Genomic DNA, 21211 nt, shown 5'->3' with positions numbered 1-21211 from the left:
TTTTCGAGGATATGCCAGTTCAACATAATACTAACAAATGATTTACCTTAATTGTTGTCAGAGCATTACGAGAAATGATTCTAAGAAAATAGACGGGTCCCTCGGATAAACACCACATATTTAAATGTCTTGGCGTTGAGTCGAGCAATTACCCACCCCACCCCTGAAGGAGCGCAATTCTCGTCTTACGCGTAGTTTAGCCGTTGTTAATGAATTGAAGTAAAATCTGATATAAATGATTTTTTTTTATTAAAGGATTCATCTTAATGTTTACTTTTTGTCGTTAAAACACCTTGAGGTGACGTACTTCGAAAAAATATTTAATGTTAATGTTCTTCCCGAGCTACCCCTCCCTGACGGGCATAATTGTCAGCCTCGTTATGAGTTCTCGTAATGCAAACCAAGGAGTCAAAAAATCGACATGGTGGAAATCTAAGCACAGTTTTGGAATAACTTTGTCTCCGATTTCGATTGGACTAACCTTCTGACCCGACAAAAAGTGATGTGAAAACCTAAGGAACGTCGGTGGAACGGAATATTAGCCGTGGCAATCATTCTTGGAACCACAGCACCATTCAGAAGTCAACGACAATTAGTTAGACGCCATTTTGTAAACATTTATTTCAACCAGAGGGGACGTAATTGACAAGTAAAACATGACGAATCTCGAAGGAAACAATCGCAAATGGACACAAGACGAAATCATAAACAATACAAAAAACGTTGTTCGTGGATTAGAGACCTTGAAAAATGAACATTCAGGAATCTTGAGCAACCTTAGTTTGAATCGTGATGGTTCATCAGATTTGGATAAGGAGAAGGGGTCTATCGTCCAAGAATCAGTCGAGAAGATAGAGTTAGGATTGGGAGAAGCGCAGGTGTGTATTTTTGGTCTCTTTCCCATTGGATTAGACATAGCTAAAGAAACGACGTAGTTTCTCAGGTGAATTCCCAGTTCTGTTACGAAGTACATGATTCGAATTCCCCATAGCTTTGAAAAGTGTATACCAAAGAGATAGATTCCGACACAAATAGTGCGATATAATCGCAGGGGCTCCTAAGATCGACTTGTTTATTCAGGGGCAAAGATCAACTTGGAAAAGAACAATTGTATGTTTTTAAACCCCGAAACGTTCGCTTGCTACAAAGAGCTTCTTAGTTGAGTTATTCTCGTCTCGTCACGAACGAAGCTGACTCAGGTATTCGCCGACAGTTTTATTTGGCCCTTATTCCAACCTCAGTTCTTGATCTTACATCTCATATTCTCAGTTAAAACTAGAAATAATCGGAAGGCCTTCTGCTTATTTCAAAGGCTATACTGTAATCATTTTTGTCGCTTTTAGTCCTTAAAAACCAGCTGTATTGATAAATTTAAAATGTCTGAAAATATTCATTTTTCATTATGTTAATTTTATATGTTTTGATATGGCTACTGCCAATATACTAAAAGGAATTGTCGTGACGGTCATATATGATATTTTGCAATTCGGCAGTTTCTTACAATTCCTTAATTTTTCCCTAGAAATTATTTGTTTATCTGCCAAATGAAATTTGCCCCAATTAAGAATTTCAAACAATGGTAGCCTCACCAGTCCTATATTTTAAAGTGTTTGGTTTAAATAATTTAAGAGTTAATTTGAGTTTCAATTACTTGTTTTGAATGATGGCTGTCCGTAGAAAAACAAAGATAAAGATTTCTCTTATTTGATAACAAATGAAAGGCTCTCATTCTAACCAAATAAGGTTCAAACTAAACTTTTCTTGAGATAGTTCTTTGATACAGATAAGTGGTTATTTTTAGGTGATAAATAAGTGTTCTGTTTGTTAAGTTTTTATCCAGAATCTTTGTGTTAAAAGTGGCACTCTGTTTGAACATCTTGTCTGTTCTCTGTGAAGACTAGATGCAGGTTTCATTGTTCCTTTTTACTCAAAAATTTAAAATCAGATTTACTCTTCTGTTAGATCGAAGATAACATTTTGCTTTTTGTTTTAAACTAAATTATGATTTATATTTGCCATTTACATGTGTTTGAAACACTTTAGGGCTCACTTGAATGAAAGAGTTCATATCATAAAGTTTTGTTGTATACAAAACTTCAAACTATTTAGATCAGTGACCATACTAATATGAACTCTCCTTGAGAATTCCAAAAATTCTTATGGTCAGGGTTAGCTAGGTCCAATATTTCAGTTTTAAAAAGCAATTCAGAATGAAACGATGTCTTTGTGGATAAAATTGAATGGATCACAATTGAAAAGCATTTTTTCGTAATGTCTTCTGGTTACAAGAATTAATTTTTATTCAAGCGTGGTCATATTTTGGTGATCATTAGTAATGGTCTGACTTCCTAGAATTCAGAAAATGTGCTAATGAATGATTTTATTCAGCTGATGACTCTTTTGATCAGGAAGTCCAACAGTAGACATTCCTTGACAAATGTATCTTTCAAATTTGTCCCTACACGTAGAAAGTAAAAGCTTTGTATTAATAAGTGGATGTGTTTTATGAAATTTTACTTTATAAGTAATGTATTCTCAAAATACCTGTATGACTGATTCACGATTAGAGAGATTTTCCTACCAACTTAACATGCAAGACTGAACAGAAGAGATTTAAAGTTTACAAAAAGGGGCAGTTTTCTTTCTTCATTACAAAAAAAAACGATGTTGTGACAATTGTGATTTTTCTAAGCCATATATAAGTCTAGAGGAATTCAGAGGTGTTTCCTTTAGAAATATTAAAACTACTATGTATCCAGGTTGCATTTAGGTAGTATTGGAATTATTTGTTTTACTATACTATCAACTTTTAAATTATTATATACAGTGTAGACATGTGGTAAGTCTTAACTTAGCTATAAATAGTTATAATTAATTCATGAATTCCCATTCTCTTTGGATTCTAAGAATCAAATGCATGACCTGCATTGGACTTCCTGCAAATGATTCTTATTTCTGAACGGGCTCCACTTAAACAGACATTTAAGTAGGTGTACTGCCATACTTTTAAATCACATCTAAGTCTTACATGTCACATTAATAAGTCTCAATTAGATTTCTAGCAGATGTTTGTGGTGTCAATGATTTATTCCAAGTTATTTGAATATTTCCCGGCTAGGTAATGATGGCACTTTGTAGCCACCTGAGCACTGTTGAAGCTGAAAAACAGAAACTTAAAGCACAAGTGCGAAGACTTTGTCAAGAGAATGCCTGGCTTAGAGAAGAACTGTCTGTCACTCAACAGAAACTGCAAGAAAGTGAACAGAAAGTTGCTCAGTTGGAAGAAGAAAAGAAACACCTAGAATTTATGAACTCTCTCAAAAAATATGATGAGGTAAGCATCTTTCAGTTCTTCCTTCTTGTACATTAATTTACATGGAAAGCTGCTTTTGCATATGAATTGCCCTCTCTAGTTAGGGTTTGAATTTTAGAGTTACCTCTCATTTATTTTATTGTTTTTGTTTTTCATGTGTATTGCCCTTCATGGAATTATTTTGACTCTCCTAGGATAAGCATGTAAGTGTTAAAATAGCTATTCAAGAAGTTCCCTGTTTCTTCATTTAATCACATATGCACTTACTTTTACAGTTTATTGGAGTGTTTCATATTAACTGTGTCTGTTCTAATCAAACACATGTGCGAAACGACTATGGTACATTTCAGTATGCATAAAATGCAGTCTAAGAAACAACAGCTCAACTTTTAGAATCCTGTAGACCAGTTTTAGAACCTTTCCTGAGTTTTCTCGAACACTTCCTCTTCCATGAGTGACCAAGACAGAATTTCTCCTTACAATATCAATGTAGTGCTGAGCAGACAACTGATGAGAATAAAGAAAAACATCAATTTAGGGATTATTAGTTGATCCAAAATCAAATTCTCCCAACTAATATCATGAAAAATTGTGTAGAAGACAGTAAGGAGAATTGCTAATGAGATCCTGGAAGTTAAAGGGCAAAGAGCAGTGCAAAAATATTTCTTTTGAATGTTATGTAGTTAACTGACTTTTTCGCATAATATCTGACTTTTGCAACGGGTCCTTATCATTGTTGATTGCAGCGATATCAATATACAGTGTATTACAGGGCTCATAAGTGGTTGGGCGTGTGTACTTGCCAGAATTATAAATGGGTGTTGATGAACCTTGTCTCCTATTCTCTTAAGTCCAAAAAAAAGCTGTGGTAAAAATGATGAGGCTATATCATTTTTTAGTATAACCTCTGAGCTGAGCAAAGAGTTTCCAGCAATCTGATTGGTCGAGCCGTTCCTTATATGACGCTATATAAACGGCTCCACGTGGTTTATACAAAATGTTAAAATAAACTGTTACAAGAAAATTTTAATAAATGTTACTAAAATGTTATGATTTTAGAAATTTCTCTGTTGTTTAGCTCTGAAATTATACTACCACAATTATTCCCCTCAGGTTCGGTGAATATTATTGAATAATCCCCTCAACTTCATCTCAGGGATTATTTGAAGATATTCACCTCGCCTTTGGCGAATAATTGTTAAACAACTTTCTTTTTTTGTTCTTACGAAAAGAAATACTTATTATTTATAACAGGATGAAGGAATTGAGAATGACATCAGTATGGACTTGCTCTCGCAGGATGAAGAGGAAGTAGAAGATGTTGATGGTGGGTCATCTTGTTGACTGTAAGAGGAATTAATGTTTTCTATGACAATTCCTCTGTCAGAGGAACACATTGAACTAGTTTTGTTTAATGATTACCATGCTATACCCTCAACTCTGGTAATGAATCTACCAAAGAAATCACAAACATTTAAACCTGCCAAAAGTGTACTTTCTCACTTACAATATCATGTTATGTAGAAAGAACAAAAGAAAGAAGGCTGACTGGAAGTGAGATCTTTCAAATTTCTTGTTCACATGGTGTGACATCTTTAATTTTTTCCTTTCTAACTTTATTTTAATTATCAACTGTTTACTTACTTATTTATTTATCTTTTTGTTTATTTATTAAATTATTTATTTCTTTTAATTTACTGCAGATGAAACACTAAGTCAGGCATCATCAGCCACCTCAGCAAGTGCATCAGGGGTTTATGAAATCCCAGCTCGTCTCAGAACACTGCACAATTTAGTTATACAATATGCCTCACAGGTAGGAACTTACCTCTTAAAATATCTTCTTGATCAGTTACTGTATTTGTTGTATTAAGTGACCTGGGAACTTGTTACTAATAAATTTATGGTCTGGTCTTTAAGAGTGAGAGCTTATTCAAGGCTTGGTACTTATGTGAGGAAGGGTACTTTTTAAATATAAATTTTCACTATTTTCAGCAAGCCAGAAGTTTATCTTGCAGCAAAATGTGAAGATGTACCATAGACAATGCATTTAGGGACTGTCAGCCAGTAAAGAAATAATTAACAATTATTCCACGAGCGCGCGTTGGATATGAGATGATAGATAGCCAACGAGGCGCTACGCTACGTTGGCTATAATCATCTCATATCCAACAAGCGAGAGTGGAATAATTGTTTTATTAAAAAAACGCCCCCAAGAATCTTCTCGACTTTATTTTGTGAGAAGAAACTGGATTTAACAATGTACAGAAATTAGATTATGGTATATTGGCTGATATACCATAATGGCTGAGCCAATAAAAAGTCTTGAATTGCATTATCCAATGATCCAGTTTTTAATAATTAACAATATTCCACGAGTGTGCATTGGATATGAGATAATAGATAGCCAACAAGGCACGTAGTGCGGAGTTGGCTATAATCATCTCATCTCCAACAAGCGCGAGTGGAATAATTGTTTTATTAAAAACGACCCCAAGATATTAGACAAATCTTACCAAATCTTCAATGATTTTTTAGCTCCCTTTTAATTTTAACCCAACGTATATGCTTACCATATTTGTAGATTATGGTATATTGGCTCATATACCATAATGGCAAAGCCAATTAAAAGTCTTGAATTGCATTATCCAATGATCCAGTTTTTAATAACACACAATACTCCCGTTGTACACTTCAGTTCAGGGGGAGTGGGGAGGGTGGGTGCTTATTCAAGTTTGGATGTGTTATCCAATAAATATCAATGTTAATTATTGTAAAGTGCACTTCAATTCTTGTGAATATTCTTCTTGCAAACCAGCACTCAAAAACCAAGATGGTCCATTGTTGTACTTTGTTGCCCTTCTATACTTTATTAGACTAAATATAATTTCAGAGCTGAGCAAAGAGTTTCCAGCAATCTGATTGGTCGAGCAGTTCCTTTTATGATGCTATATAAACCACTCTCTGCAGTTTATATAAAATGGTAAAACAAAATGTTAATAAATGTTACTAAAATGTTATGATTTTAGAAATTTCTTTGTTGTTCAGCTCTGAAATTATACTAAAACAATTATTCGCCTCAGGTTCACTGAATATTGTCCAATAACCCCCTCGACTTCGTCTGGGGGATTATTCAACGATATTCACCTCGCCTTCAGTGAATAATTGTTAAATATAGTACCGTAAAAGCCTGTGTATAAGCCGCACTTTTTTCCCAAAAATCGTCTCTAGAAATTAGGGGTGCAGCTTATCTGCGGGAGCATTTGAAAAAAGTGTCGCGAATGTCAACACCAATTTCCATCAACACGTCCAATCTAATGCCTGGTTACTAAGCTTTGAATGTTCCGCTCACTTTCTTGTTGTAATGCAAAATTCTATGGAAAAACTGTGTCGACTGAAGAAACTCCTGTCAAGAAATACCAGAAAAAGACCAATCTTATGTCAAAGTTGGTAGAAACGATGTTCGTTATATTAAAATGCTAAAATTGTGGGTAATATTTTGAAGTATTTTCCGTTGCAATGTTGATATTGAGTTTACATTTGATGAACATGGATGAGGAAGACTTCTCAAGACTCGACTTTGGATTTCTTTTTATTTCTTTCAAAAAACTTTTTTCTACAATTTGAGCTGCTAAATTCAGGGTGAAGCTTATCTGCAGGTGCAGCTTATCTCCGGGTTTTTACGGTAATCACTTACAAGCAGTTCCATGGTTTGAGTAAGAGACCAAACCCAGTTTTATTTTGAATGTTTTTTTGATCCTTTGAAATGGTGCTTGAAAATATTGGTCTGGTATCATGCTATTTGATAGGGTCGATATGAAGTGGCAGTTCCACTCTGCAAGCAAGCACTGGAAGATTTAGAAAAGACGTCCGGTCATGACCATCCAGATGTGGCAACTATGCTCAATATCCTTGCTCTTGTCTACAGGTAATGTGGTAATGATTAAACAATTAATCAGAAATGTTTTCTTGTTCTACAGCAAGTATATCTGTGGTAGGTCCTTGTCAGTTTTGTTGGTTAGCTATTATTTAGTTGATGGAAACATGTAGTTTGATTAATCATTGTTTTTAATTATTCATCAGCATTTATAGAAACTGGTAACAATTCTCTCTGTCAGTCCTGATGAATCGTGGGAATGAATTATGAAACATAAATAGATTACTTCTGATTATCAACAGCCCAATTGTAATTTTGTGTTTTCAATTCATGTTTTAAGAAGCAATTCAATAGCAGTGCTGAAGGGCACACACTCACTGTGATGAAATCTATTTTTTGATGTTGAATTTTTAACCTTGAATCATGAATCTGAAATTTTTAATGTAATTATTTTATTTAATTAGCTAGTACAGAACTAGCAACAATTGGGATATTTTGCACCTTTCATATATATGATTATTGGTTTTATTGATTTAATGTGAAATGCTGCCATATGAGTGGTTGGGAACCTAGAATTGTCAATAGCGGTATTGATTTATGTAAGAAGTAAATCCAGATAATTGTGTAATAATTATTAATTTATATTATTTTTGATGTTCATACACGTGCACTTTAACAATATCTTAGTCTGTGGGTCAGCAGTTGATATACAGTGAAAGGTGATGTGAGAAATTTGGTATCTTAGGCTTCATTTCCTTTATCAGATACAATATAGTTCACCCAGCGGTAGATCTCCCTAAAAGTGTCCTATGGGACATACTAAATTTCCTCATGAACCCCGTGCGACACATTATTGAGGATGATGAAAGCTTGGATAAAATTCACATCAGGAATCTGGGACTTATGTGCGGTGCCAGTGCCGAAGTATCCATTACAGACAGTGGTATGGCAGACAGTGAGGAGTCACTCGTTTCAGGTATCATGTTTGAGCAACATGACAAACTTAGAGAAAGTATGGACACTGTTGAAGAGACTGTCAGGAAATACTTGCGCGTTGACACTGCCAGCCCTGTGACATCAAGTGTTACTGTTTAAAGTGGAACAAACCGTGCCAACTTCAGTGCGATTCAATTTCATTTTGTCAGGGAAATTATCTTTCATTCTCTTTTAAATGTACAACTAGAAGTCACTGGAAATCACCAGGTCTAGAACAGAAGATCTTCAACATTGTCATTACCTGATGTTGTGTTTGGATGGTATTGTCAAGATGCAGCTGGTGGTATAAGAAAAAACCTCGTTGATCTTGATGCTCTGAACATTTGAAGCTTTCAGAGAAACTTACTTGCAGCCAGGTGGTGTTTTAAGCCAGAGAAGAAATTTTGTAGATACAACAACATGAAACTGCATTCTAATTTTCCCAACTTGTGGCAGATGATTGCTTTTTAATTGCTTTGTGACAGCACAACTTAGCAAGTTTTAGCAGAGGATAGATTTAAAACAAAAAGAGATAACTACATATCTTGTTACTGCAGTCCTTTAAAGTAGTTGTCACAATGCAAATTGTTGTGTCAATGATATTTTACCCTGTGTTACACTAGGGCATATTTCTTTGGAGATTTCGATAAAATATGATAGTTATATTTTGTGAAAGGTTCATTCTTCATGTTTTGAATCTTGTACTTCTCTTCACTGTTTTATGTAATGTTGTCGGGTGTGCCTGTATGAGTCAAAGTATCCAGTTTTTTCAGAGGAGAAAAAAAAATTGAAGGCTAAGGCAAATTTTGTAAATGCTCACATGAAGCAAAAAAAATTGTATGATTAGTATCTCAGAGGTTTTAACACATTTTAGATTATGTTGTGTACCTACCTTACAGAGTAAACATGTACAAGTATGTATGCAAGAGGGTAACCTGCCATATTTCTTCAACGAAGGGCTAACGCTCGAAACGTCAGCTTTTGTAATTGTTACGGTGGCCAATTTACCATTTCAACTTTGTTGATATATCCAAATTATTTCGTTACTCCCACCGACGCAGCCCCAAACAGTTTCTTTTGAAACTATCAGCCTTTATTCATTTATATTTCTTCAAGGTTAATTGGGATAAAACTTTATTCAACCTTATTCATCCCTTTCTTCCTCCCTTTCTTCCTCCCTTTCTTCCTCCCTCTGTCTGGTTATTCCTCAGATGTATTATCGACAAGTTCTGCTCACTGCATTGGATATTTTGGATACGATTTGTCCTTGAATCAGATTGGTTTTGGGGGACAGGATCTTGTCGGGTGTTTAAGCTGTTGTTAACAAGATAAATGGGTTTTTTTTGTGCAAGTAATCATTTTGTAAAATAGACTGGCTCTTAAGCAGGTTATTTGTTCTTCAAAATTGGATTCTCAAATGTGTAACAAAGATAAAGGCTCCCACAATCATGCAGAGTTTTAAGGCCATTTTCACTGAACACTCATTATAACTAACCCAGCTTGCAGCAAACAGGAAATGATAAAGAAAACACACCTATGAACAACTTCTTTATAGTCAAAGCATGTTTATTTCACTCAAAATAACTTTCTTAGTCCTTTTTCGTACCTTTGTTTAAGTTTTACCGTGCTAGAGACAGCATGTATCCACATACCAAATTCAAACAGGTGAACCTGACAATATCAGTCCTTTCTCTACATTCCGTGACCTTTTAAACTTCATCCTTTTTTCTGAAGCTTGAAGATGTGATTTGGCTCTTTTACATTTGTTTGGAAAATTAGTTAAGAGAATTAGGAATTTTTTTGAAAGTAATGCATTCTAGCTAATGGAATCAGTTTGACTTTTTGTCCCAGTCTGTGAACTAATGTTTTAAGCACACAGATGTTCAGTGTTAATCCCATGTGGAGGCTGATGCATTTATGTAACTTTGTTCTTGTTCACTTGGGCTAGTCGTTTAGTCCTCAAACACCTCAGGGTCATGGTTCACTGTCTTAGTGCATTCATTTTTTCAACACTGTAGCTTTGTTAGTTTTACTTACCATCAAATCGTTTTCATCAAATGCAAACTCACACTTATATTTCCATGGTCTGCATTCTTTCCAATGTATCAAGCATTTTTGTTGTGTTTGCTCACAAATCATTTTCTCATTCAAATTTAATGTTCCACAATGTTTGTGATCCAGGCATTTCTCAGCAAAGTAGATTGCTGGCTCCAATTTGGTTGTTTGTACCTTCATATCATTGTCTCATTCAAATGAAATGTTCCACAAATCAAACAAACTTCACAATCTAAGTGTTTTTCTGTATAGTTGACTGACAGCAAACATTTTGGTTGTATCGAACAGGTCTTTTCTCGTCCATCTGTGTCTGTGGGAGAAGTCGCACAAGAACGATTAATGCAGTTATAACTTCAAAAACACAAAATAGAGTAAAAGAGAGAATTTTTAAAATATTTTTGCTATTTTAGATTTATTTGTAAAAAAAAAAGAGAATTAGACATTTTTGAAAAAAAAGAATTTAAAGGAGGAATTTTTAAACAGATTATCTCTTTGTAGTTAACCTCAAGTCAGAGGCATTCTAAATTGCATGAACATTTCATTCAATTTCTGGAAAAGTGTATTAGCAGACTTTCAATTGGTACTTTTTTAATGAGCTATAATTATTTTTTTAGGCAAGTAATTTCTAGCAGTGACAGCACACAAAAAAGAACATTTTTGTCTACGAATATGACAAAATTTCTTTTAAGTACTCGAGGAAACAATTACATTTAGAAAAGATTTAGGTGCTTTTTTCAAGGCATGTTATTTCTTGCAAGGAACGTGCAGGTGAAACATTTCAGTCAGCATGTTTGTTGTTGAAGATTTTAATATAGGGAGTGTAGTGAAAGGGAAAATTTCAGTACAATTTTCCCCATTGAAATCTCTAACATTTGAGAGTATGCATGCTGCTAGCATAACACAAGCACAACATATCAAATGAATTTGGCTAATTTCATTCTTCCACTAATTTAAAAATGGCTTTTGGAAATGATAAAAGCACAAAAGCACTGCATGTCAGAACATAAAGAACCAGTTTTATTCTTGCATTATCAGGGTTTTCTCCAGAGTCAGCGTTCAAAGGACTTTTCTTTGGTCAAACAAATTCATTTGACTAACCTTTTAAAACCCTGATTCTGAAATTTTAAAAAAAAATTGCCACATAGATTTTTGATGAATTATTCAGTACTACTTCTCAACTCTCTTTACCCCTAAGAGTGACCAGCATCTAATTTCTCCTTACAATATCACCCCTGAATCACACTTTAAGGTTAGGAGAATAAAGGAAATGATCACCAACTAAAGGAGCTCTTGAATGTGAAACAAATTATCCTTGTCAGCACCTTAGAAAATGTATAGAGAACAGTATGGAGAATATGCAGACTGATGTTAGGTTACAAGGGGTCAAATTGTATTTTGAAAATCAACCCCTCCCCTCTCTCCCCCTTTCCTAATTGGGGCAATGCATTTAAGGCTGCTTTCTAGAAAAGCCCTTTTTCATGAAGGTAGTAAATTATTTCTCAGAACAACTTGTTTGTCTTGTGTGGGCACCATGAACCCTGTAACTTCCAAGATCTGATTGTTAATTCTCCCCTCTAACCGCTAGACATTTCTCTCAAAATAAGTGACAAGAATTTTGTGTTAGATCAAGGTGGCACCTTGATAAGTTTGCAAGTTCTCATTACCTGTTTGCTGGATCATGTATGGATATTATAGGGAGAAGTTACATGTTAATCACTTCTGGGAGTTAGAGAGTTATTATCTTGAGACACTGGCATCTTGAGATTTTTCTTTCCTTCTTAGAGCACAGGATCGTTCTAAAGACAAATTTATCTCCCCCTTCTCCAGAAACAATTGCATTTTTGATATTCAATGATTTTTTAAAACACTTGGCTGGCATATTCCAGTCTAAGGGATCCCTGAAACTGCACTCTGGAGTAAATCCTACACCCACTTAGAAAAATGCAGTCAAACTTGTACATGCATGAGCCAGTAAACATTACTTAAGCATACTGGTGCTATGCAGTCATACAGCTTCAAAAAGGTTGTCACATTTTGTAAGCAAACAGTGAGTTGATCTCTTAGCAGCAGAAAAATCCCGATTTTCTCTCCCTTGTTTGCATAGCACCACTCTTAAAACTACCAAGATTAGAGATGGATATTCTATGCTGTAGACAATAACAATTACAGAAAATTTAGAGTCATGTTAATTTTTAGATGACACCTTACAGCTAATCAGTCTCTTTAATCTCGGCAAGTGTTGGGTGATTAAGGTATGGATAATGTTTTGAGAAGTTGCATGTTAATTTCTTTTGGGAGTTTAAGGGTGAAATGGCACTTTCTCTGAACATGTCACACTGTGTAACTGTACAACTTTCCTTATAGCACTATCTACATGTAGCCAATAAATACTATTTTATTATGATTGTGAATTGTTTACCTTGAAAAATATCTCACTAGTTGCCAATTTTTCAGTCTTTCTGTATTTTTATGTGAGTACAAAACAGTGAGAGATTTTCCAGTGTAATGACCATGTGAAACGAAAGTGGGAACTTTTATTTCCACTTTTAATTGAAAGCTGTGGAGATGCTCAAGTTTATTGTCAACTAAAGTTAGAAAACAATGGTGAATGGTAAACATTTTTAGATTGTATATTCTTTGGAGCATGAAATACCTTGAGATAGCTTTGTTGTGGAAAAAGTTTCTTATAGCAAATTGCTGTCATCCTAATTGCAGCAAGTATTGTATTAAGATGTGATTAAATTACTCTGGTTATTCTGGCTCAGTGGTTACCCTTTCAGAGAATAAATGTCTTAATTCAGCGAGTAAAGTAAGAGTGGCATGTGGCAGTTTTTAATGAAACACTAGTTACCTTGGAGAATTGTGTACTTCAACGGACTTTTATTCTCATTCACACCTGTATAGCTCTATGATTTAAGTTGAAAATGTAACAATTAACAATATTTTATTCATAGCAAGGAAAATTTAAATGAATACCGTTCACCAGTCATCAGTTACTAAATTAACTGCTCTAAGATTTCATTTTTTGATTAAAATAAATTGCAAGTAGTTTGATTTGTGATTCAATTTAAGGAAATCATATAGTTGAAAAAAAGATATCAATATAAGTTGAAATCTAGAATCACCAAATAGGGATAAGCTTCATATAAAACTATTCTGAACTTACAAATCGCATGTTGTGCTGCCACGAAGGTTCAAGCAGAACAAATTTATTCCCATGGGAATTGATTTAGCCAAAAAAAAATCTATTAAAACGTCTGTCAACATTCATTAGATAAGAAAATTTTAAATTCGATAATTCTAATGTCTGTGTACGGCATTTTGGCGTAGACAGAATCAGTGTGATCCGTGTCTTTCGTTTTCAAATTTGAGAGCGAAAAATCACTCAACTTGGCATAGATTAGGGGTAATTTTTTTGAAACGAAATGTGTCTCGTGTGAACATTTGTGAACGGTATTTGATTCAGTCAACTGAATATTCATGAACTCGCAGTGTGGATTAAATTTAATTACTGTCATTTATGTTAGAAAAGTATAATTGAATTGTAGAAAATGGAATTTCCTTCTAATCTGTGACAACTAGTACTTTCTAAAAGCTCTACGTGATCTTGACAGAAATTCTAAGAAGAAACCAACTAAATGCAAATTAAGCTACAGAATTTATCAAAAGTGAAGTTAAGAGAAATATCACAAAACCTGAACAAAAGTGAATTTACTCTAAACGAAATTTTACATTGTTCGATTTGCAAATACTGCATTTTTGAAATACCAGAACACATAAATGTCCTGTCTACCATAAAACAGTTCCGAGGCCGAGAATGTTGTTCCAACATGTTCCAACATGATTAACTGGCGGCTCCAGACACGATCTCCGAATTTCGAAAGCTATATTAAGCTGTTTGTAATTTGCAAAATTTCTAGATGAAAAGTTATGGATAAACATCTGACTGTCACGTGAAATTTTCTTATCTACTTGTGTGTAAATACATGTAAAAGTGTTCAAGTAGAGAAAGACTTGAATTTAGCTTACCTGCATTTTGTTTTGTTGATTACACTATGACACGTGCATGGTGGAAATGCCGTTTATCTTCCATTCTGTGTCAATAGGTCCAAATATCATGCGAAACAAATACAAACCTAAAATTTTAAGGAAGATCGTCTAAACAAAAAAAGATTTCATTCAAGGAAACGAGCAAAGTCGTGGGTTTCGTTGGTATGAATCGTTCCGCACGAGTGAAGCATTGGAGCACTGAGACCGTTATTTCATTATTTACGAAAAATAATGTTTGAATATACTTATTGAAAGTCTTTGTGCTGTGGCTTTTGTCTTGTCAGCTTTAGAGCAATATTCACTAAAACACTCAGCGGTAAACTAACTAGCTGTGGACACCCGCGCAAATTCAAACAAACTGAATAAAGTTTGTTTCGGTTAAGAGAAGAAAAGAAGGCAATATTATTAGTAACTTTTAGTTGAAACTTGAAAAGTGAGGCCAGACAAGAAGTCTCCATTTGATAAGTAATATTGTGTTTGTTTTCATCATCTCATGCTTGAGTTTTCTGGGAATAATAAAGAAGTTTTGTGTTGTTGTGTTTTGGCGTGCTACAACGAAGCGTGTTATTGTTCAGTGGCATAGACCCGTGACACTATTGAAATCACAAATGCTCTTCGAATCAAAAGCAATTGTCTCCAAACAACTTACTATCCCAGCATTCGGCTGAAGCTTTCTAATTTTTGCAGCTTTTCTCTAAAATGCAACATAAATCTTACCATTTGAATTATCCTAAAACTCGTATTTAGAAGTCAAGATTATTTTTTCATTTTCATAACATTATTCAATGTTTCGGCTCTGATCATAGTCGATTAATTAAAATATGTTTTAGTGGTAATATCAGTCGGTTATATCTCTCCAGGTTTTATTATATGTTTACATCATTCTATACGCGAAGGATGAAGTAATTATTGAACTTTTAACATCCGTTTAATAATGATAGTAAAATTGTATCATATTTCCTTTAGAGCGAATTTCCATGTTGAGTCACATGAGAAATTTCACTTTGTTTGCGTAAAAACCGGAATTTTTGTTATAATTGGGAATAAAATGTATCTTTTGGTTTGTGAATTGCTTTTTGAAAGAAGCTAAAATTTCAAAACCTTCCTGTTTTGGATGAATCTAGAAACAGATGTGAAATGAAAATGACATGTCTGCGCGCTAAGCGAAGCGTAACGTCGTGAAAATGTTTTAGTTTAACATTTCTAGTAGGCGAAGTGAACAACCTTATCAACGTTTTACGAACATCTTACCTGCTTTCACAGAGATCAGAACAAGTATAAAGAGGCTGCCAACTTGCTTCACGATGCACTGACGATCCGAGAAAAGACACTCGGCGAAGATCACCCTGCGGTAAGTTTGACTTGATTTGTGTTTTGATCAATCATTGACTCTTTGTTGAGTTTTTCCTTCTTTCAGCATTTCTCTCCTTCTCCTTGCTTTCATTCTTGTAGATATGTTCAGCTTCAACTTACCTGTATGTAGATTAGTCAATACAAGACCTAAATACAAACAAGCGAATGGTGTGGAGCAATTTTGTTGTCTCTGTGGACAGTAGATGCTCGTGATAATATTGTGATAAGACGCGCGTGCACACACAAAGGGGTTTCACAGCTTTTCCTTTCCTCCATCCAAATTCTCTAATTTTCTGTTTTAATTCCAAGTCCCTTCGACCAATCTGACATATATTGTAGGTCTGCTAAAGTGCTGATACGCTTGAAAATTGTCTTATACGTGACCGCGCAATATTTGGACGTTGAAGAACGATTATACAAGCTGGGGGGCTTATTTCTCAACTGAAAATTGAAACCTGTTACCTTTTTGACAAGTGCGGATTTCCATAAAAGGAGCGTATGCCTGGCGTCATTTGCTGTCGTGAGGTCAAGGGTTTGCAATATGGCTCCAATTTTGCGCGCCAGGAGGGTCTTTTTGTGTCTAGAGACAACTCCCAGTCTATTTTGAGGTTTTCATTTTACTTCATTGGGGTTTCCAAAATCCTTAAAATCCCTTCGAGACATTTCATAGCTTGTAAATCCTCATCTATATGGGCAATTGAGCTCATTAGGGTTCTTGGATAAGACTTTACCCGCCAATCTTTCATATTTACTTTTTAAATCCAATTATATTCAATGTTCAGTTCAATGAGAATTATTTATTTATAACTCCATCAAACGAACAAAAAGATGTACTTAAACCGCTCCGATTTTAAACGCAACTCGAAAATTGAGAACTTCGTTCAATTCACCGTTGTTTCCTTGTCTTTCACTCGTCTGCAACGAAATTTCCTCTTTGACCCGACGAATTGGATAAATAATGTTTTGAATTTTAGTTCCATAATACGCGATATCTTTAAATTATGGAGTCATAACAACATCTGTTGTCAACAAAGTAAACATCGCATAAAGCTTCCGTTAACCAAACCAGAGGATTTACATTTTGTAATCCGTCTGAGCCAATTAAAAGAGCTATCTTTTCACGGCACGTTTCATTATTTAAGTGTAGCTTGAACAAACAATTAACTCTCAACTTGTTTTTAAGGTGGCTGCGACTCTTAACAATCTAGCGGTTCTCTACGGCAAGAGAGGAAAATATAAAGAAGCTGAGCCCCTTTGTAAGAGAGCCCTGGAAATACGAGAAAAGGTAACACTTCACGTCTCGTTTACTACCACACAGCAAGCACGTGCGAGTGCCACGACGAGCCAATCAGAGCTCAAGCAAAAATTGGGGTCCGTGTATGCTTGTGTCATAATGAGCCAATCAGAATTCAAGCGAAAAGTGGGGTCCGTGGATCACGTGCGCCATAACGAGCCAATCGAAATTCATTTGAAAACTGTGGCCTGTTTCTTAAAAGTCCCGCTAACTTATCGGGCCCAAAGCTATATTTTAAAATCCAACTTTCATTTGACTTGAGGATTGAATTAGATAAAGGCTATGATCCTCGCAGGTAAGCTGTAATTTCAGCAGTTGCAGAAAAGAAGCTTGAAAAAATTCAAGCTTCGACGGGATTCGGACCCAGGCCTCCCAGACACTAGTTGGTCTCATTTAACTCATGGGTTATGTTGTGTTTTAGGTCCTCGGCAAAGACCATCCCGATGTCGCTAAGCAGTTAAACAACTTGGCTTTATTGTGTCAGAATCAAGGAAAATACGACGAGGTATGTGGAACTGATAAAATTGACGAATCACCTCAAAGGAAAATTGAAAATAGTGAGATAAAAAAAAGTGAAAGCTTTCTTTTTTTTTTTTTTTTGTGATGTGTTATTACAGGTTGAACAGTACTATCAACGGGCTTTGGAAATTTACACAACTAAACTTGGCCCAGACGATCCTAATGTGGCGAAAACAAAGAACAACCTGGTAAGAAGAACATTTCTGTCGTAGATGTTGAGACAGATACGGAAATTTCTCTGTTTTTTTTTTTTTTTTTTTTTTTTTCTCTGTTGAGTACCCTTGTTTTGATTTTTTATAAATTTGTCGTCCTTCAGGCGTCCGCATATTTAAAACAAGGAAAATACAAAGCGGCTGAAACGCTGTACAAGCAGGTATGCATTCAGTTGCGTGACGTTTGTTTCTAACATGTGTAGACAAGAACGGTAAAGGTAAGGGGTGAAATCTTCTAGATAACCCTTGTTCCCTTGGTATTCCTCAAATCAGGACCGTTTTCGGACACCTCACGAGGCAACCTCGTTCCCAGGTTAGATAGTAAGAGCTTGGATTCAAGGCTGCTCAAAAGGATCTGGAAACCACTAATTCTGTGCTGTACGGGATGGTAGGGGGGGGGGGGGCACTCTTTTTTCCCATGCGGAGTTTGATAGATGGTAGTACTCATTATCTGAAAGAATGCAAAAGACGAATCTCCCCGCTCTTGTTTGGGTCTTATTTCATTCCACTCCGGTAAACTTCCATTCCATATCAGTAACTCCCCACCTTCAATTAAGCCACTTAGATTAACTTTCTTTGAAATCTCTACTTGTGTTTTGGTGTCCAGGTGCTGACCCGAGCCCACGAGCGGGAATTTGGACCTGGAACCGAATCTTCTTTAGAAGATGATGGAAAACGCGGGAAAGACAACGCGCCATATGGCGAGTATGGTGGTTGGCATAAGGCGGCCAAAGTGGACAGCCCTACTGTCACCACAACACTCAGGAATCTGGGAGCGTTGTACCGCAGACAGGGCAAGTTTGAAGCAGCGGAGACGCTTGAGGAGTGTGCGCTGAGATCACGACCGAATGTTAGTCGAGAGGTGTAATATGACTCTTTTAATCAGTATTCATTGAAAATCAATATTTGTATGCAAGTTTTACGCTAATTTCCATCCAGAACAAAGTATCTCGTAGTAGAAATTCTCTCTTCTACAACTACGGTATTTCCAAGAGGACCTGATGGTAGCCTGAATCACCTTGAAATCATATACGAGGTCCATTTTTAACCGCACAAATGATTATGAATTCTAACTCCATATAGTCTCTTCGGGTTTTGCCCTGAACATATATACTCTCATTCGCTTATGCGATCTTTTAAAGATTTGGGGGTGTAGAGTACTAAAAGGTCCGAACAAAGAACTGCACTCTCCCCCCTCCCCCCCCTTTCCCCCGCATCTAAAGGAAGGAACAATCTCCACTCCTCTTAGGAGTATTTATAGCTAGCAACAACCTTTCCAAGAGGCTTCCCATACCGCTTGTGGAATGCCTGCCGTAAACTAACGTCCCGTCTAAGGGCAGAAACATTTCTCCAATATTCGATCTTACTGTGAAATCCTCAGCAAAATAAGCTGCTTGTCCTGTAAGTGTTTATCTAACCAAACGAGTTTTCTTTCACTAGGCTCTTGATGTTGTTCGCCAGACAAAGGTCGCACAACTTTTGGCAGAAGATGTGGGCGGTGCATCATTTTCCTCCAGCAGTGTGGCTTCGTCCTCTTCCTCCTTGAACGGCAATGGAAGCAAATCCTCCATAGAACCAGAAAGAGATGATCCCAACGACGATAAAAAGAATGGAAAACGCGAGAAGACATTTTCACGCCTTAAGAGAACGTTGAGTAGCCGCGGTCAAAAGCTGATGGAAAAGATGGGTGCCAGTGGTACACGGCTTCAGCGGTCGTCGTCACGTGATAACCTAGCCCATCACGCCAAGCTGTCGCCGTCAGAGAGGATTTCACGTAGCACTCCCATGCTCGCGCAGCCACAACCTGATCCCGACCGGATACGGTCAGGGAGTGTTAGCACCAGGGGTACCCCGTTGGGGCCTTGAAAAGTAGCACCAGGATACCATGCAAGGGGAATTGTCGATAAAATATGCAGGGACGGGAAGGAGAACAATTGTATAATATTTGTTAGTATGTTAAAATTTATTGGGCCAAATTTACTCTTGAAATTAGTTTCTAGTCAATTTGAGGTTCACCTTTTAGTGGAGTAGGTCAATTTAATTTTCAAAAATAAGCGAAGATCTGTCAAGTCATTTAAGGTTTGGGAAGAGAAAAAAGCGTCGGGTTGATACGTTAAATGTTTGTAATTGTGTCAAAATAAATCCAGAATTGAATTCTTCACTCTGCTAAAACATGCGCTAAAATACAAAACCAATCGTGTCGAACGTGCGTGACACGTAATTAGTGCGTGGGATCTGATCGCGTGTATTTCAACCCTTGTGTTCTAATTGGTTCATTCATGATCACTCCAAATGGTTGTTACTGTGGCCTTTGGTATGACAGAAATTCCCTGCAAAACACTCAGAGAGAGAATTCTAACTGGCAAAATTTTGGCCAAGTGCGAGCAGAAGGCGTTCATATCTGCTCTTAATTCTGTTAGAACTTAACATTACTCGACTTCAGGGATCCATTGAACCTTACCAAAGATTTTACTCCGGCTATCTTTGTATTTTACACAGGCTCCGAGTTATCTTATGTAATTTCCGAAAATGTTTGCTCTACAATTTGGTTAATGAAAACAGAATGTTAGTAGATATTCTAGAACTTTGCTCATCTTTTAGAATCGTCCCGTAAAGCAGACTGACTTTACCTCCTAAATTACTCTACAATAAACGAACTAGCTGATATGTTTTAACTGGGCCTGTCGAGGAGACATTTGCTTTTTAAAATGTTTGTCCTTTTTTTTTCGGTTTGCAAGCATTCATTTTGGTCAATTGAGAGTTTATGTGAAGCTTTGTTGTTATCTTAAGAGCCGAAATCTCTATTACTTTTTATCAGTCAAATGAATAATTACATGAATTTTATTATTTAACGTTGTGGCTGTAAATGCCTAAGGGTCTCTTTAGACAACCCCGCGGAATTTGTTAGCCCGGACTGGATCAACCCGAAGGGTACACCTCTTTCAGGCAACTGGGTCAGTCTCCAATCACCCCTCCCTCCCCTGGGGGATTAGCCCTCATTGCCGGGTATCTCGTGCCGAGACCCGGGTCACTCCACTCAGAATAGTTTAAATTTTTTTCATTTATTTTATGTGAACGGCGGCTAAACGTCAATCTGAGTCAGTTATACTATCACTCAAATAATCATAGTCGTTTCATCTTTCATTTTTGGCACTATGATCTGCCCTCGTTTTCGCGTCGTACGTCAGTAGAAAGACTGACCCAGGTCACTCTCGGGGAGTGAACCACGCAGGAATGTAGATAGGCGACCTGGATATGAATTGCGTATTTTAACTTCGGTGATAATTTAACCCGGGGTATAAATGAACTAGGGGTTGTGTAAAGAGGTGTCATGGGGCGTTTAAGTTAGAGAAGTTGTGAAATAAATTATGACCGACCGAGAGAGAGTTCATCGGGGTGAAATGTACGGCATTGCTAATATAGGGCTTGAAGCTGCCACGACAGCTAATAGAACCGTATATTCAGCAGAACTTCTTATACTCACCCCAAAAATACTTGATCAAAGCCACTTTTGATTCTATCTTTCCAGGAGAAAATGTGTGTATGTTACGTCTCAAGTCTCA

General features: G+C 36.3%; 1 protein-coding gene and 1 long non-coding RNA gene across 7 annotated transcripts; one reads left to right on the top strand and one right to left on the bottom strand.

The window, feature by feature from the left end:
- Positions 1-400: 400 nt before the first annotated feature.
- Positions 401-21030, top strand: LOC111347580 (kinesin light chain). 5 transcript variants are annotated; one of them, XM_022954900.2, is made up of 13 exons: positions 401-878; positions 3119-3334; positions 3508-3516; positions 4568-4640; positions 5017-5129; positions 7123-7241; positions 15534-15621; positions 16807-16908; positions 17339-17422; positions 17535-17624; positions 17753-17809; positions 18256-18498; positions 19089-21030. In XM_022954900.2, exons 1-13 carry the CDS (start codon positions 657-659, stop codon positions 19512-19514), a joined length of 1842 nt encoding a protein of 613 aa, XP_022810635.1. In that variant the 5' UTR covers positions 401-656; the 3' UTR covers positions 19515-21030. The 5 variants fall into 5 exon arrangements, with proteins under 5 accessions (XP_022810635.1, XP_088581845.1, XP_022810576.1 ...); XM_022954841.2 differs by having other exon boundaries at positions 402-878; positions 18256-18510; XM_022921716.2 differs by lacking the exon at positions 401-878 and adding an exon at positions 2913-2986 and having other exon boundaries at positions 18256-18510.
- Positions 9711-15658, bottom strand: LOC111318921 (uncharacterized). Of its 2 annotated transcripts, XR_002693688.2 has the most exons (4): positions 15522-15658; positions 14250-14356; positions 13072-13126; positions 9711-10530 (listed from the first exon to the last, which is right to left on the bottom strand). It is a non-coding gene; the product is annotated as an uncharacterized LOC111318921 (long non-coding RNA). The 2 variants fall into 2 exon arrangements; XR_002693684.2 differs by lacking the exon at positions 13072-13126.
- Positions 21031-21211: the final 181 nt, after the last annotated feature.

This window comes from Stylophora pistillata, chromosome 6 (genome assembly GCF_964205215.1).
Source record: "Stylophora pistillata chromosome 6, jaStyPist1.2, whole genome shotgun sequence".
Taxonomy (NCBI): domain Eukaryota; kingdom Metazoa; phylum Cnidaria; class Anthozoa; order Scleractinia; family Pocilloporidae; genus Stylophora; species Stylophora pistillata.
The sequence above is the reverse complement of the archived record's forward strand: the minus strand, read 5'-3'. Positions and strand labels throughout refer to the sequence as shown.

Bases quoted from the DNA above. Each gene is read 5' to 3' on its own strand.
- LOC111347580 (XM_022954841.2), top strand. From the start codon at position 657: ATGACGAATCTCGAAGGAAACAATCGCAAATGGACACAAGACGAAATC. The intron at 15,622-16,806 runs GTAAGTTTGACT...CTTGTTTTTAAG, and splicing joins TCGGCGAAGATCACCCTGCG to GTGGCTGCGACTCTTAACAA. The intron at 17,810-18,255 runs GTATGCATTCAG...TTTGGTGTCCAG, and splicing joins CTGAAACGCTGTACAAGCAG to GTGCTGACCCGAGCCCACGA.